The sequence below is a fragment of the Etheostoma spectabile genome, chromosome 10, assembly GCF_008692095.1.
Source record: "Etheostoma spectabile isolate EspeVRDwgs_2016 chromosome 10, UIUC_Espe_1.0, whole genome shotgun sequence".
NCBI classification, from domain to species: Eukaryota; Metazoa; Chordata; class Actinopteri; order Perciformes; family Percidae; genus Etheostoma; species Etheostoma spectabile.
The window spans coordinates 20,134,098-20,149,747 of NC_045742.1; the positions used below are offsets into that span (position 1 = coordinate 20,134,098).

Below are 15,650 nucleotides of genomic sequence, written 5' to 3' on the forward strand. Positions count from 1 at the left end.
CTGACCGAGGTTTCTGCCTAAAAGGAAGTTTTTCCACGCCAATGTCGCACTGTTGCTTGCTCTGTAGGAAACTACTAGAACTGTTGGGACCTACTCTATCTGTAAAGTGTCTCGAGATAACTCTTGTTATGAATTGATACTATAAATAAAATTGAATTGAATTAATATTAATTATCAGTATTCACGTCAGTTTTAATTTATCCTGTGTAGGAGTGGGACCAGCGTATGACCGTGTTGGCACCAAGGACAGCATCATGATCCGCGTTCCTAACCACACGGTGACGGGTCACCTATGTGACATCACCGGACCCCTTGCTATCACGTCAGCCAATCCCAGCGGAGAGCCAGACAGCACCCACCACACCATGGTCATCAAGTAAGTGTCTCTTCACAGAAATAACCCAGAGTGGAACGGTAGACAGAAGTCACAATTCGGTTCATACCTTGGTTCAGACGTCCCGGTTTGGTATGACTTTGGTGCAATGGAGGGAAAAGCAAAAAATAAAAATGCAGAGGGCAATTTTTTTGGGTGAGGCTATTTGCACCCCTGGTACAATTAAAAGTGAATTCTATTCATACCACAGTGCACACAGCAATGTGTTTTATTAATACCCTGTGTGGTACAAATATCAATGTATGTGATCTAATAACTGGCATACAATGTAATTTAAAAAACAAACAAAAAAAACAACTTCTTATGACATCTTAATACTGCAGTAATGTTCTAATCACAAAATTGTGACTGTACTCCCTGGGCCCCAGCAGCAGCTGATCACATATTTGTGACTGTACTCCTCAACAACATTGTAAGAAACATTGTAAAACGTACAGTTTTAAAATCTCACACTTTCCCTTTTCTAATGCTCATCAAAGTTTATAGTTTTTTTTTTACCAGCTGCGCAGTAATTTAGTTTTTAACAGTTTATTATCTAATCCAAAATATGAGAAACAAGATCTCTTCACTGGGGAATTGAACCCCAAACTCCTGGGCCATTAGTACTGTTGTAAACACTCAACTAGGTCTTGTGGAATGTAGTACAACCGTTGACGACTTGGTGTCTTTAAGCCTCGATTGCTAGGTAACCATACTTAGTACAAAAAAGGGGTATTAACTAACTATCTAACGATTTTATCTATTTTCCGCTAGAAATTCAATTGTTATAAACTTTAGAGACATAATTTTCTCAATATGCCAGTTTCTGGTGTCAAGGAAGATGAATGTCGGCCATGATTTCGGTGCACGTGAGCAACGCGTTTTTGTTATTACGTCACAGGGTGTGAATAGCTCAGCTGTGTGGCCTAGGCTCGTACCGGGGTGCAATTAGACATATATTGACATATTTTGCATGTCTCAGGCCCTTGTGTCATACAGTCTCTCCCCCTGAGTGTGTACAATAAGATGTAAACAGTAAAAAATAAGTACCCCACAAAACAAAATACAAATAAAATACAGCATCTCTCATTTATGAAAGGGCAAATTACAACAAACAAGCAAAAATTCTACTTAGGCGAGACCTTCCCCGACAAAAGATGAAATAAGGTATTCTCTCACCGTGAGATAGCTTTTGATAGCACGAGAAGTCCAACCATTAGTTGTTAGTGAAGCGGAGGGTGCAGCTGACAACTCGTGCTCCATCAATGTCTGTGTTTGGTTGTATATGGAAGGGACTACAGTTTGCCTCATATGTGGACGGGATGGCATGTTGTAACGAGCTTCGAGTACATACAGCAAATGCTTGAAGACAGGTTGCTTTACGGGTGAATACGGGCGCATTGAAGATGACATGTAAATTCCGATTGCTTCAGGGATTTTGTTGGCCCTGTTTGTATGTGTATCTAAAGGCTGGTTAAGCACTGTAGGGAGGAAAAGTGGGACTTTTTTGTCTTGTTCCAGTGATTGGCACATCTGGGTGATGGCGTCGGTCATGCGTTAGCATGTATTTCCATTCACATACCCAACAACTGCTGAACAACGCCAACACGGTCCTTGTCTTATCCGCCACTCTCTCGCCTGTACTACTGGTACTGACTGGGAAACCAAAGTTTTCCAGAACTTGGGATCTTAAGGAGGCTGGCCGGCCCTCTAACTCTTGTGGGTTGCAACCGCTCACAATACTTGTCCTTAGTACTGCTATCTCTGACTCACTCATTTGACCGTCCACTGACAAAAACTGCATACATAGGCGAAGCTCGGCTACATAGGTACCAATCAGAGCTTCAGAGCTAAGGCAGGGCTACAGATTAGGTGTCCCTAGAGAACCCACGTATCTAATAGTAGTTACGCATTACATTAATTAATTTGCACGCAAGGTTTATTTATTTTTATACCGCATATTCTCCGTGTAAATTCGTGCACTGAACCCGTACCGTTTCGGTTTAATAAAAATACATGTACCGTTTCACCCCTACTACGTACCATGTCAACACAGTACTGTATACTGCTAATGAATTCCCATTCACTCAGACTCTCTCCTATCATACCATCTCTTTTTGCTACAGACGACTGGGACACAAGATTCAAGGGGTACTGTGTGACGGAGACTCAAATGAAGTTGTTGCTTCCACCGTGGTTAACTGCCTGAAGATTGATGAAGGTGAAACGCAGAATATTCCCAGTACTTTCTCTCTTTTTTGTTTTGTTATCACAGGCTCTTTCTAACTCAAGCCCATCTCACTCTTTCCACAGGGACTATCACCATTGTAAGGGAAGGATGTGTTCCTGCTGTACAAGTCCGACAGATCTTCGACAGAGTGAAAAGCACTATGTTGTGATTGTCTCGTACCTCAATTCTCTGCCTCAGAGAGCCTCATCATGACTTATTCCCTACAAGATCAGAGTCTTTAACTCCCCCGTTTCCATTCAGCAAGAAACATTATGTAAATATATGAAAATTATTGCTGGTTGTGTAGCCTATGTGTACTATGTGTAACTGTGGCTGTCTTGGCAAATGTTACAATAAAAAAAAACATTTGTAGTTTGATGGACACTTAACATTCTCAGCAAAAACTGTTTCAGCTGATGTTCCACAACTTAATGAAGATACCATTTCTCAACAAAAAACAAAAGCGTGATAATTTTTAGATTTAAATTAGTTAAAAGAATATCAAAATATCTTTATTAACTGTGTTCATTAAGAAAGTTTAATATTTCTGTAAAAATGTACATTTAATTATAGGCTACTGTTTGTTGAGATGAATTTCAAACTGCAAGCAATTAATTTGACAGATATGTAATGTTTGTGTCACAAAATAATAATAATAATAAAATAACAATGTCACCAATAATATCCTTTTCAATTGATTCATTTTTTAAAACATTTTATAGCATCTCTGCCTATATTCAATAGTTGACAATTGAGAGGTTACATTAAACAATGGGAGAAAAAAGGGGAAAAACAGATGCAACAAAGGCCTCGGCTGGAGTTGAACCAGGACAGGTTTGAAAGCCCTTTCTGTTTTCCCCCATCTCCTGTCCTACTTTACAAAAGCATCATCCAACCCACCCTGTTGTACTGCTAACAGCCACCTGCAAAAACCAACTCACTAAAATCACACATATTTCCTCTAAGATAATCAGTCTCCCCACACCCGGCCTATCAGAAATGAATGGCACAGCCATCACACGTGCAGTATGGCATGAAAAATAGCAGATGACACAGACCATCCTCTGAATCAATTCTTCAAATTACTTCTACTTCCACAGTGCTGAACAAACTAGAATACTGCCACCACCACATCAGTTGCTTTGCAGTTTTCAAATTTGGTATTTCTTAATGTGATGTGTTTTGTATAAGTTGCATGTTTTATGTGTTATACTGTATATGTGGTGTTGTGCTATGGAAAGAAGATGTCTGGAAATTATTATCCCTATGGGTCAATAAAGACTATCTAATTTTAAAAATCACAGACATAGCGTCTTTCTTATCGGAAGAAACATTAACTTCCTCACTTTAAAATAACTTTAAATATGGGCATATACCGTCATGATAAAGACATATCCTTGAACCTTTACTCTTTAAAATATAATTAAAACCCTTGTTTTTGTTGAAGTTAAAAGCCTTTACCTAACCCTTAAAGTAATCTGTAACGTGAAGGAAACATTGTTATTGTTTTTGTTTTGTTTTGTCCTCCCCCAATATGTCACTATGAAAGTATCTGAAACCTATCCCCACTGACACATGCTATCCTTGGGATTTCCCTGCTTAAAAATAACAATAGAATCATTATCAAACAAAGAAATAATGCTCTCACTTAGTAACTTATCACCAGGAACACACAACACGTGAAACACTTGTTGAACCGTTAAAGGTCCCATGAAGGTGCAGAATAATGCCATTAGAGCCAGTCTCACAATGAGCTTTCCTTAGGACGTGCCATTTCTTTGTCTGTAGCTGTTGAGGAGGAGAAGGAGGGGTGGGGGGGGCCCAACTGCCACTTGTATGATATGGTATATACCATCTGGACACATAAAAAAACACTGTTCTAAGGTGATACTGAGTAGATAGCCTTGGAGTGGAGTGATGGGTGATAAGAAATGCAGTTTTCTTGCATTATGTCCGTTGACCCTTACCTTGGATTGCTCAACCAAGGCATAGGCCTTCAATCTGATGCTGTGGTTCTTATATTCTTGGCTTTTGTTGACAGAAGAACAAAAACCGGACTGCCTTTGGCACCACTCTCCGTAGCGATCTCCTGTGTTTTTTACCTCTTGGACTCTACCTTGTTTTTTGATAAGGTTTTTGTCTTTTGTTTGCCTGACAAGAACCGTCATTAAAGACGTTTGGATTTTATTCTTTGTCCTGAGTTGGAGTCTCTGACAACACCTCAATGGACCTTTCCATGACCAAGCAGAAACTTAAGAGGATTTAATAATGAACTAACCAATAGTAGCAGTATTGACCCTGACATTCCCTTTGAGTAAATAAATCCAGCTACTTGTTTGGTTGGCCCTCACTATTGCAGATAAGATGATAGATAGACACTAACACAATATCTATCCAAGATTCTTTTTCAGTTTCAGTTTGATGGAATTTGAAGTTGAGAGTTAAAGATAGGCAAATCCAGATTAAAAGGAATTTTAAAAGTTTCTTTATAAAAAAAATGTCCCTGCTCTAGTTTAAAGGTGCAATATGTAATATTGACAGTCCACGGAGGTTGCCAGGTGGAGACCACAGCATCCACATCAATGTTGCTAAATGCTTGTCTCACATAGCCAGACATTACTTCACAGCACAGCAGAGTAGCTAATGTTAGATGTTGGCTATATTGACAGTCATAAAGGCCCATGTTCACGCAGAGCTCTGAAACAACTGACAGACACACTTCCTTGGCTTAGAATTACAGTAGGAACCGCTAGAAATTCCACAACCTCGCCGTCCTTTCCACCCAACTGAAATACACACTTTATTGGCTTAGAATTACGGCAACAATTGCTAAGCCCACTGCTAACTCATGGTTCTTTCTTACCAATTTACAGCCCCCTCTTTTGGCTTAAAATAACTCACCATTGTCAGCTACGGCCGTTGAAAAGGCTACACGTTGTAAACAGCCGTGGCCCGCTGGCCTGGTCCTCCAGTCATGTTTGCAGTTAGCAGGGTTAGCATGGCGGCGTTAGCCAGGACCATTTGGGATCACTTTACTGGCTGTGTCACCATTGTTTTTGCAAGTAAGTAAACAACTCAGGTCCTATAGCTATATAATTATATGTGAGTTTGCAAATATTGAAATGACATAAAATGCCCGTCCCTAGTAGCCGTGATAAATTAATCTGAAGGTAATGCTTACCTGTTCAGGAGGAAATTAGCCAACTCAGCGTCCATTTGGGTTCTAAACTGTCTCAATCTTTCAAACACATGTCTAATATTTACCGGGGGATTGTTATATCGCTGGTCACGCTGTTAGAAACATGCCATTTAAAAAAAAAAGTAGGAATCTATCTCCATTGATCCTGTTTGTTTGTTTGCTGCTTTCATGGCTGTACTAACGTTACAGCTGTAGCATGCTGGATCTAAGTTTTTACAGGTATATCTGGCCACCCGGGCTGGCTGTCAAATTGGGCAGTTGATCAGTTGAACAACACACAGGCCAAAACACAAACAGAAATTTTGATACAGAAAGGAAATTTCCAAATGAAAAATACTGACATTAGCATTGTTGTCAGAAACAATAGTCTTTCAACTTAGCATGTTTCCTCAATATCTGATGATGCATTGATGCATGTACAAGCAATAATCCTCCCAAAGTTAGGTAAGATTTTGAAAAAAAGTCTTCTCTTTGTCAGGTCCAGTACAAACACAACCAGACTTAATGTGTACAGACAGGCATCTACCAATGGGAACATGTCCCTCAGAATTTCTTTTATGTATTTTCTGAGACAGGCTTTCCAACCCCATCATTAACACCTCAGCTCTCCATGTTCAATAACTAAATTGCTCATTATTTTTTTTGAAAAGTGTGCCAAATGACCGGGTTTGTGAGACTGGTACTATTTCTAAATAGTCAAATTTTGAATACCTATTCTAAACGCTAAATGCAATATAGATAAAATGAGTAAATACGTTGTCTTCAACCAAGCAACATTGGTGCATAGCTTGAGTTTTGCCTTAGAATGTGTTTTTGTTAGTAACTTTTTGAACGAGACCTATTCTGAAATAGATGGGACTTGGCTGATACAAATGCCAGCCAGTACGAAGTTGTCATTATGTTGTGTGTGTATGTGTAGGGTAACTTGCGCTACAGCAACTGTGTACGCTCTCTAACCCATACTCTTGTTACAGAGACATATTAATCCGACTGCCATGTCAGAATCATTCAGGTAAAGGGTTGACTGAATGACAAAAGTAGATTTTTGCCAAGTATCAATCAGGTAATGTGAGATTGAATTATCCTGGGCCCCTTGTGCCCAAAACAAAATTACATAAAGGGTATGTGAGATATCTGACTGTGAAAGACTTACAGTATTGTTGTGAGATTTGTTGATGAATGTAATTTGTGATAATATCCATTTACATGACTCAAAAGATAAGAAATATGTTGCACCACCCTCTGTTCTCAATGCCTTGGTGAGGCCACACACAAACACACAGATAGGCATTTACCGCAAGGTAAAGTGTGGTCACCAAGCAAATTAAAACATGCCGTGAGGAGAAGAATACCACGCCACAGTCCACAAGGCGGATCATGTTGCTTTCCTTCTGTGCTCTGCTTGCAGAGGGAGCAGCTCCGTGCATAGCCCAGCCTCTCCTCACAGTTACTATCTCCAAAGAAACTGATAAAGTAGCTATAGCCAATCTATCAGTTTGATTACCAAATCCAATCTATTCGGTAAACAGAAAACAGGAGCAATGTGAAAATGATTAAAGCTCAATCGAAAGTAAATCAGGCACAGTCGTGCTAGTGAGTGATAAGATATGAACAACTAAAAGTCCACATAGCCCTCAGCCAAACCACAAGTCCTGCGTGAGACCAAAGCCTGCCCACTGATGCCAACTTGTCCTGCTGCTGATTAAACTATTGTGCCACAAAATGGAAAAACTTAAGAAAACTTCTTGCTTTTACGAGATCACAAACAAGACCAGGGCTTCTGCCGAGGGTCACTTATGTCTTAATTTTCGTGCAAATTATATTCTACACTTCAAGTTCACAAAAGGATAGTAAACTAAACTTTTTATACTAGATGAGGCGGTAAGTACGTAATAAATTATGGCACCTATTACTACTTATTGTTCTCTATTACATGCCTAGACATCCAAGGAGGGAGGATCTCACACAAATTATTCTCCAGGGGTATCTTCCATTTTTTCCTTATGCGTTTTTCAAGTTTTTCAGGCTGCATCACAAACTGTTGCCTTTGTAGGTCTGTACATCCGACCAAGACATTATATGTAATATTGGGTTATTCAAAAAAACAAACTGTAACATGTTTTACAAAAACGAAACCACATGGTGACTGTAGCTGAAGTTCTTAAATTCGAAGTGAGCCAGGACTGGCGAAGTCAGGTAGTTTCAGAGCCAAGAACATTCAACAACTAACAAAGTAAAATAATTACATGATAACAACCAGAGCTGAAGAATAACTGAGTTGAGAATGCAACATTTGAATTGGCATAACTACACCAGAGAGATAGAAAGGTTTACACAGTTTACACAGTTCTACCACATAAAGAAGATATCAAGTGAGGTTCACAGACATCCATTAGCAACCTTATATACTGTAGGCCATTCCATATAACTGCCAAACATCAACTTGATTAAGTTTGTTTCCACAGCTGCTGTTTGAACAAGAACAAATGTGAGTCCATTCAGACTTACAGGAGACAAAAAGGTTAAAAGGAGAACTAGATAGCAACCATAGCAGCAGAATGTATAAATGGTCATATGACTTCCTTACCGCTATAGCTCGAAGCATAGGCACAGTGTAAGGATATGTATTCATACCAGCATTTACCACACCAGAGTAGTGGAGAGTTGTTTACATCAAGAAAGTGTTGGATTGTAATGGTACTGCTCTTATATAGCGCTTTTCTAGTCTCAACAACTACTCAAAGTGCTTTTTACAGGAACCATTCACCAGCATTTATACACTGTATGATGAACAATAAATCTTCTAAATTTAAGTAGGGTTTTTCGGAATTATAAATGTCTGCCAAGTGACAACATAATTTAGCCTCTGTACTGCTGTATCAGTAGACAGCACTAGTATTTAGACAAACAGTATACGTCCCAGGCCAAGATGAGGCCCTGTTAACCGACAAACACAAGACTACACAAGGGAGAACAGAGAACCTACAAAATAAAATAGGAAATGGGAAAACTAACAGAAAACATGAAACAAACTAAAAACAGAAACTCAACACAGGGACGACACATTACAATATGTTGGTGTATGTCCATTTTTCCTCAACCTTTACATTACTTGTTGAACCATTGAAGATAATTTTTATATGGTTCATAGTCTTCAAATGATAGATACATTACTTAGAATACAGAACAACTTTATAAACATTCATCATCTTGAGTGTTATTTCTTAAATGTGCTTTCCGAAGAAGGAACAGTACAAGCTCAAGTGTAATGCTGGTAGAACAGTCAATATACATACACATATTTACACATGTAGTACAAGCGCCAACTCATTTCCACATTAAAAAACAGAGCCTGTCTTAATTACTGTTGTGAGAGGTTATAGTCTGAGGCCCAATGTGTGGATTCACACCACAGGTTTTTAATCACTGTAGTTAGCAGTGTGCAAAGAAAGAGCACATTGTAAACTTCAGCCGAGACAGCCTGTTTACTCAGACTCCCAAAGAGAGGAAATAACTTCGTGAAAGAAAAAATCCTGGCCAGTATAGTTCTTAGTTCCTGGTAATATTTTATATATTCTTCCGGTGAATGAATCATCTTCAATGAGTAAGAGTTAGGAAAAATTTGCTCAATGTTTTCTTCAAAGGAAGTTAATTTCTCAAGGGTTTCTTCTGGTAACACTTTTGAGTCAGATCAATGTTAATAAGCACAGTTGTACTAAGGCCAGCTCTGTGGCCATTATTAAACAGATTGTTGTAAAATCTTCATTTGACAAATCACTAACCTTAATCCTAATCTACATGATAAGAACAAATCTATAGATTTTCACTTTATATCTACATACTGTATGACAATCCCCATTAATGTAAGCTCAACTGAAGCTTAATAGATTTACTTGACACATAGTAGTCACAGCATTGCGTGCGAGTGACCTACCTTTGTTTTACTTTGTCAAACTGGAAGAAAATAGGAACTGGGAAGCATGTGCTGACATAATGAAGAGAAACTGAATAGAACACCTTAACTGGGAAAGCGTTTATAAAACAGTATGTAAGGAAATTCCAGTGAGTAAAGTTTGGGAGGAAAGAGCTTTGTTTGCAGAGCCATCCCCCATGGACATTCACACAATCTTTCTAACAAAAGAGGACAAACAATGTATGTTATTTAACCCTCACAATCACAAATATTCTGGGAAAAGACAGGTGAGCAATAGGCCTTTACTGGCAGACTGAAAAAAAACACAGATTTATTTTATTTTAATTTTTTTTAAATGCTTTTCTCAAGTTCTGTTCATCATTGACAACAAATGCTGGGACAACTTACATTTTACCCTTACAATACCGCAAATTCTGAATATACTGTAAATCACTGTAAATGAAATGTTAATACCCATAATGCAATGTTTATTACAGTAATGAACCAGAAAAATAAATTATGGTATTTTACCGGGCATTTTGTGGCAAGTAACCTTAGAAATTACCGCAAAGTCTAACAGTGCACATTTGATTAATATATATTCTTTAAAAACATGTTTCAATATCATTTATGTAATTTCAGGATTTTTACGTTAAAAGCCATGCACAGTACAGTGGAGTATTCACTCTGGCTAATTGGACTTGCATAGGTTAAAGTTGGTTAGAGTTGTGCGGGCAATTATGGTACTGTACATTTGATGTCACCAAACTCTGTAAACTGAGAAAGGGTTCTTTGGAGCAGGGACGTCTCATTGATAATTCTGGATTTCCATGCATTTCTGCCTATTGTCTACTAAATGCCCTGAACCAGTTTGTCATCACTCAGATAACAGCTCCCTGAGATCAGCACCTGCCTACGGTGACAAAAGTACTGAGTTCATACCCCCGGTGTTGAAAGATGACCACACTATATGAAATTGTGCTGCGGACCACTGCCCTGCATGTTTTAGATGTTTCTCTGCATCAACACACCTGAGTCAAATTAGTCTGTATTCACGAAGTTCCCCTTCCTGGATTGCTCTGGTCCCGCCAAAAATGCCGCTGGATGTCCCTCTTTTTGTCCGGATGTCTCTTACCTTCCACTTTCTTTGTGTTGGAATTTTTAACTCTGCTAAATTTCTGAGGACTATGGTTAAACTGCTCCTCAAATCTCTGCAAGGTAAATCGATTTGTCCAATCTGAGTTTTCTATTGCATCCAAAATAGTCATAGTTTAGTATATTAAACAAAAATCATAGTATAGTATGTCCAAAAAAGTGATTTAAAAGTCAGAGTGTGTCGTGTTGAAAAAGTCATAACATAGTATGTTGAAAAAAAGTGATAAATAAGTCATTGTATATTATATTGAAAATAGTATTAGCATGGTACATTGAAAAAGGTCATAATATCTAGAAATATGCGATTAAAAAGTCATTGCATAGTATGTAGAAAAGAATCATCATCATGTAAAAAAAAGTGATGAAAAAGTGATGTTATAGGATGTTGAAAAAGTCATAGTAATGTATGTCAAAAAAAGTCATAAAAAGCCATGGTATATTATGTTGAACAAAGGTGATGAGTAAGTCATAGTATAGTATGTCAAATATAGTTATAGAGTAGTATGTTGAAAAAAGGAATAAAAAGGCACAGTATGGTATGTCAAAAAAATGATAAAAAAGTCACGGTATGATATGTCAAATAAAAGTGATAAAAGTCTTAGTAAAATATATATGTATGTCAAATATAGTCCTATGTTGAAAAATGTGATGAAAAAAAGTCAGAGATTGGTATGTTGAAAAAAGTGATAAAAAGTTATAGGATGATACATTAAATAAAGTCATTAAAAAAGTCATAGTACATCATATAAAAAAAAATGATGCATAAAAGTCTTAGTATAGTTTGTCGAAAAAGTAATACAAAAGTCATAGTATAATATGTAAAAAAAAATTAATAAAAAAGTCAAAAAATGTTAAGCCAAGTACCCCTCAGCTGAAAAAGAAACAGAGCATGGACCCCCTACTACATACATTGTTTGAAATGAAGTTGAATTAAACTGGGCCTACAATAACGTATAGGGTGGCTTAAAGCATTTATACATACCTTTTTTGTATAGAATACTAAGCTAATAGCCTAATAAATGTTGTTTTTATAAATCAAGTTTAAATGTTAAACATACATGTAGCACAGCGAATCATTAAGATGAACTGCATATAGGGGCCCCAAGACCCCTCGTTGAAGATCCCTGGTATAGTATGTCAATAGAGGGGAAAACATGCAAAACCCACAAAAAGTACAAGTCACACAATACACATCCATTATAAACGCAGAAAAAAAGCCTGATAGAAGCACTAAACCTAAACAGTGATAACAAAAACTGCTGAATCATTATATAATAGCTGAATGTTTTGTGAACAGTGTAACGTTTGAATCACATCTCTAGGGTAAAGTATGTGGGAGGAGTAGCATTTCCAAGTGGAAGAATTCCTAGCATTTGAACACTGCTCCATTGACTTTCAATATAAAAAGAAAAAGTATTTTTAATATTTTAAAAAGTATAAATTGTAGAAAAAATGTGTGCAAACACACATGTTCCTTAGTAACATTTTTATATTTGAATGTTTTTTGCAGCTGAAAGTATGCAAGTAGTAGGCGACCAAAAGTCATACAGAAGAATCGGGTAACAATACTGCGAATGCTGCTGAATCAGAATTCACACAATGAAGCTCATTTTAATTGACAGTTTAATGAGGTCATTATTTTATGGTTTTGTTCACCTAAACATACACTGATCTGTAAATGAGTATATTTCATCAAAGAGAGTAAAACACAGTCAATAATAATCTAAGCATCTGCTTTTAGAAATAATTGCATGTACATTTTATAATATAAAGTTATATACAGTACATTTATGCATTTAAAATACAAATTCCAGAAAGACAATTAAAAAAAAATCTGTATATTACATACTGTACAAAACACAAATTAGTAAAGTTATCCTGCTAGTCATATTACGTCCATTATATGATATATGCATTACAGAAATTTTTGGATAAAAAACATAATAAAACATCCGTATTTCCCCCATAAAACACTGACCAGCCTGTAGCGTTGTCCTTGTACTTGGTACTACATGAAGCCTCCTCAAACAGCAATGCGTACAACAATTGTATATCTGAATTTACATTATATTTTTCAGCAGCATGGATACTGTGACCCAACTTTGTTCAGGTGAAACTGTTAATGGTTTCTGAGTTTTCACTTCCTCCCCCTGACACTACTAATACTGCGTTGTCCTCTCCTCAACTGTTGTCTCTTTGTGTATCGACAGCTGCGGTTCATTTTCAAAGCAGGATTGGTCTGCCCATGTATGCGTCGCTTCTGAACCTCCTCGAAAATTTGAAGAACCTTCCATAAAAAAAAAAAAAACAAAGGTAAAAGTGTGGGGATAAACACGAACTAGACTGAGTATTTAAATGATAAAAAAAAAGGATATTTAATTACTTTGTTTTAGGAATGAGACCCACTTGAAAAAACCAATGTGCCCTTTTAAATTTATGCAGAAAACCACGTCGGAAATGTTCCAGGGGGGGGTCCGTCAATAACACCCCCAAAACCCCTAACCAAAAAATGCAGTTTCCGCAAAAAAAAAAAAAATCCGTGCCTTTTGTATTTATAGCACTGTAATTGCCCTCACCCTTTTCCCTGCTTGGAAAACTTGGTTGTGGTGATTTTGTGTCTGCCCGCCTTGGGGTGGCTGAGGTTACAGCGTGGGTCCCACCGCAAATAAAAGGTTGTAGTTTTACTAAAGGCCTGGGGATTTTTGACTCACTATAAATTATAGTGTTTCCTTCCCCACCCTTTACCAAATTAAAGGGGTGGGGGGCCAGAACGTCGGGGTATTGATTGAAATGTTTTGTGGGCCCCTATTTTTTTGGCAGCATCCCCAAACCAAAACGCCCCGGTGCCTTGTGTAGAAAAAAACCAAAATTTATGCCTAAACACAAAAATTTTTGATGTCCAGTATGCATCCTTAACGACCCCACCTCTGGGTAGACCATGCTAATGGAGGAAGGCCACCAGCCTCCATGAAGTCCAGGACAGGGGCTCAGCGGTGTCGCACCGGCTCCAGCGCTTGATGGAGGGACCCCAAAGGAATGGGTCGGTCCCCCCTGCTTCTTCACTCTGAAATACCCAAAATTTTAATTTTATGCGTTTCCGTTGGCTTGGGGACTGCTGTCGCTTTTTGATGAAACTTTTATTTACTGTAAAAACATATTATCAATAAATAATGCGTAAGGCAGACTGGAAACCCTTTGTAACTTTGAATGCGTCCGGGCCCCTGTTTGCAGCCCACCAGAAAAGACGGTGTAGTAGGGCTTTCCCCAAATATGCCCCTTTTTTCATGATTTCTGCGATTAAAGAAGAGTAAAAACATCAGTTTTTAAAAAACTGGCTTTTTTTTTTAATAAACTTGATCTTTTTTGAAATTCCACCTCAATCTGCGGACCGTTTTGGCCTTGCGGGCGGGGACATGGGACAACATCTGCACCCCCCCAACCCCACTCATTTTCACAAAAGGGTTTTCCAAAGGGGCTGGGGGGACTGGAAAGGACTGTTAAAAATTTGCGGGGGAAAAATAAAATGACAAACCAAAATATGGTGACTGCATTCAAAAACCTAAGGCAGTGACCTATGCATCGACGGGAAAGTTATAAGATGAGCTGGAAGGTGGGGGGCGTGCCCCCCGGAAACTTTCGACGCGCTGCAGCTACCTAAACATTAAACTCAAAAGCAAAGTCCCGACAGCCACTTAAAAGCTTCGGGTTCCCACGTCAGGCCGCCATATCGGTCAACCCCCAAACTCCCCACACACCCCGTACAGAAAAAAAACTGTGCCTCAAAGGTTTTACCTCGAGCAAAAGCTACGAGCCGCAAACCCCGGGATACCCCTCCAGCCGCCACCAAAAAAGGGCAGAACCAGCACGACAGGGGGTTTTCTGCCCAACTGTGGCAGTGGGGGAAAAAAGCACCACCATGCAGCGGGCCAAACACCTCGATCAGCATACTGGAATACCCAGGAAAGGGACATGTACCCTTTTTACATGGGCTCTGGAGAAACCCTTTGATTCTGGTTCAAACCCTTAAAATCCCCGCCCTGGGGGAAAACATTGTAGGGAAACCTTTTGAATGTGGTAATTAAAAAAGAGCCGGCAGAGAAAATAAGCTCCCTGTACCCCCTGCGTGCCTTTTGAAAAACCTTTGGGGCTGGCTGCAAGGGCAATACTAGCTCGAGAAAACGGGTAAGCCCTCCAGCAATCTTCTGAACTTTAAGGGGCCAGAGGGAGAAAAAACAAGAGAAGCAAAGGGAAAAAAAAGGGGAAAGGTAAATTGAGTAGAATATGGGAAGCATGTAGCCTTCTCAAGTTTCGAAGCTGTGAACCCCGTAAGGTTTAGTAGGGTTCCATGCCTGGTAGAGGGGGACACACTGCCAGCGGGAAAGACCCCAGCTGTCCACACCCAAGGCACTGACCGACGAAGGGGGGGAACCCCCTAACGGGGGCAGGCAACCAGAGGCAGACCAAGTTCATCACCGCCCTAGGGACCCCGCATCCTACACCCTGGTTTGCCTGTTTTCATCTCAGCTTTTCTCTCCAGACCGTTCCTGGAGGACCCAAATTTTCCCACCAGTGAGGGTGGACGCAGACGTCCAAAACCAAAAAAACACCTACAAGCAGCCAAAGGTATTGCGCGGGGCGACTGCCAAACCTGCAGCTGACAAACCGGCGATTTGAGGGGCCCAGGCTAACAAATGCAGATAGCATGACGATAAAATGGTTCCTTCAAAACGATCTACGCCCCCCTAATGAAGGGCAAAGGAAAATGCTGCCGGGCCCGGAC

The 15,650-nt window shown here is 39.1% G+C and overlaps 1 protein-coding gene across 1 annotated transcript in view; it reads left to right on the top strand.

Annotated features, from left to right (window-relative positions):
- LOC116697026 (putative threonylcarbamoyl-AMP synthase) overlaps positions 1-3,152 on the top strand; it is a 3,275-nt gene extending 123 nt beyond the window's left edge. Inside the window, exons 2-4 of the mRNA XM_032528328.1 lie at positions 211-376; positions 2,500-2,594; positions 2,687-3,152. Coding sequence (XP_032384219.1) covers positions 255-376; positions 2,500-2,594; positions 2,687-2,772 — 303 coding nt within the window. The 5' untranslated portion in view covers positions 211-254 and the 3' untranslated portion in view covers positions 2,773-3,152. The remainder of the gene's footprint in view (positions 1-210; positions 377-2,499; positions 2,595-2,686) is intronic.
- Positions 3,153-15,650: the final 12,498 nt, after the last annotated feature.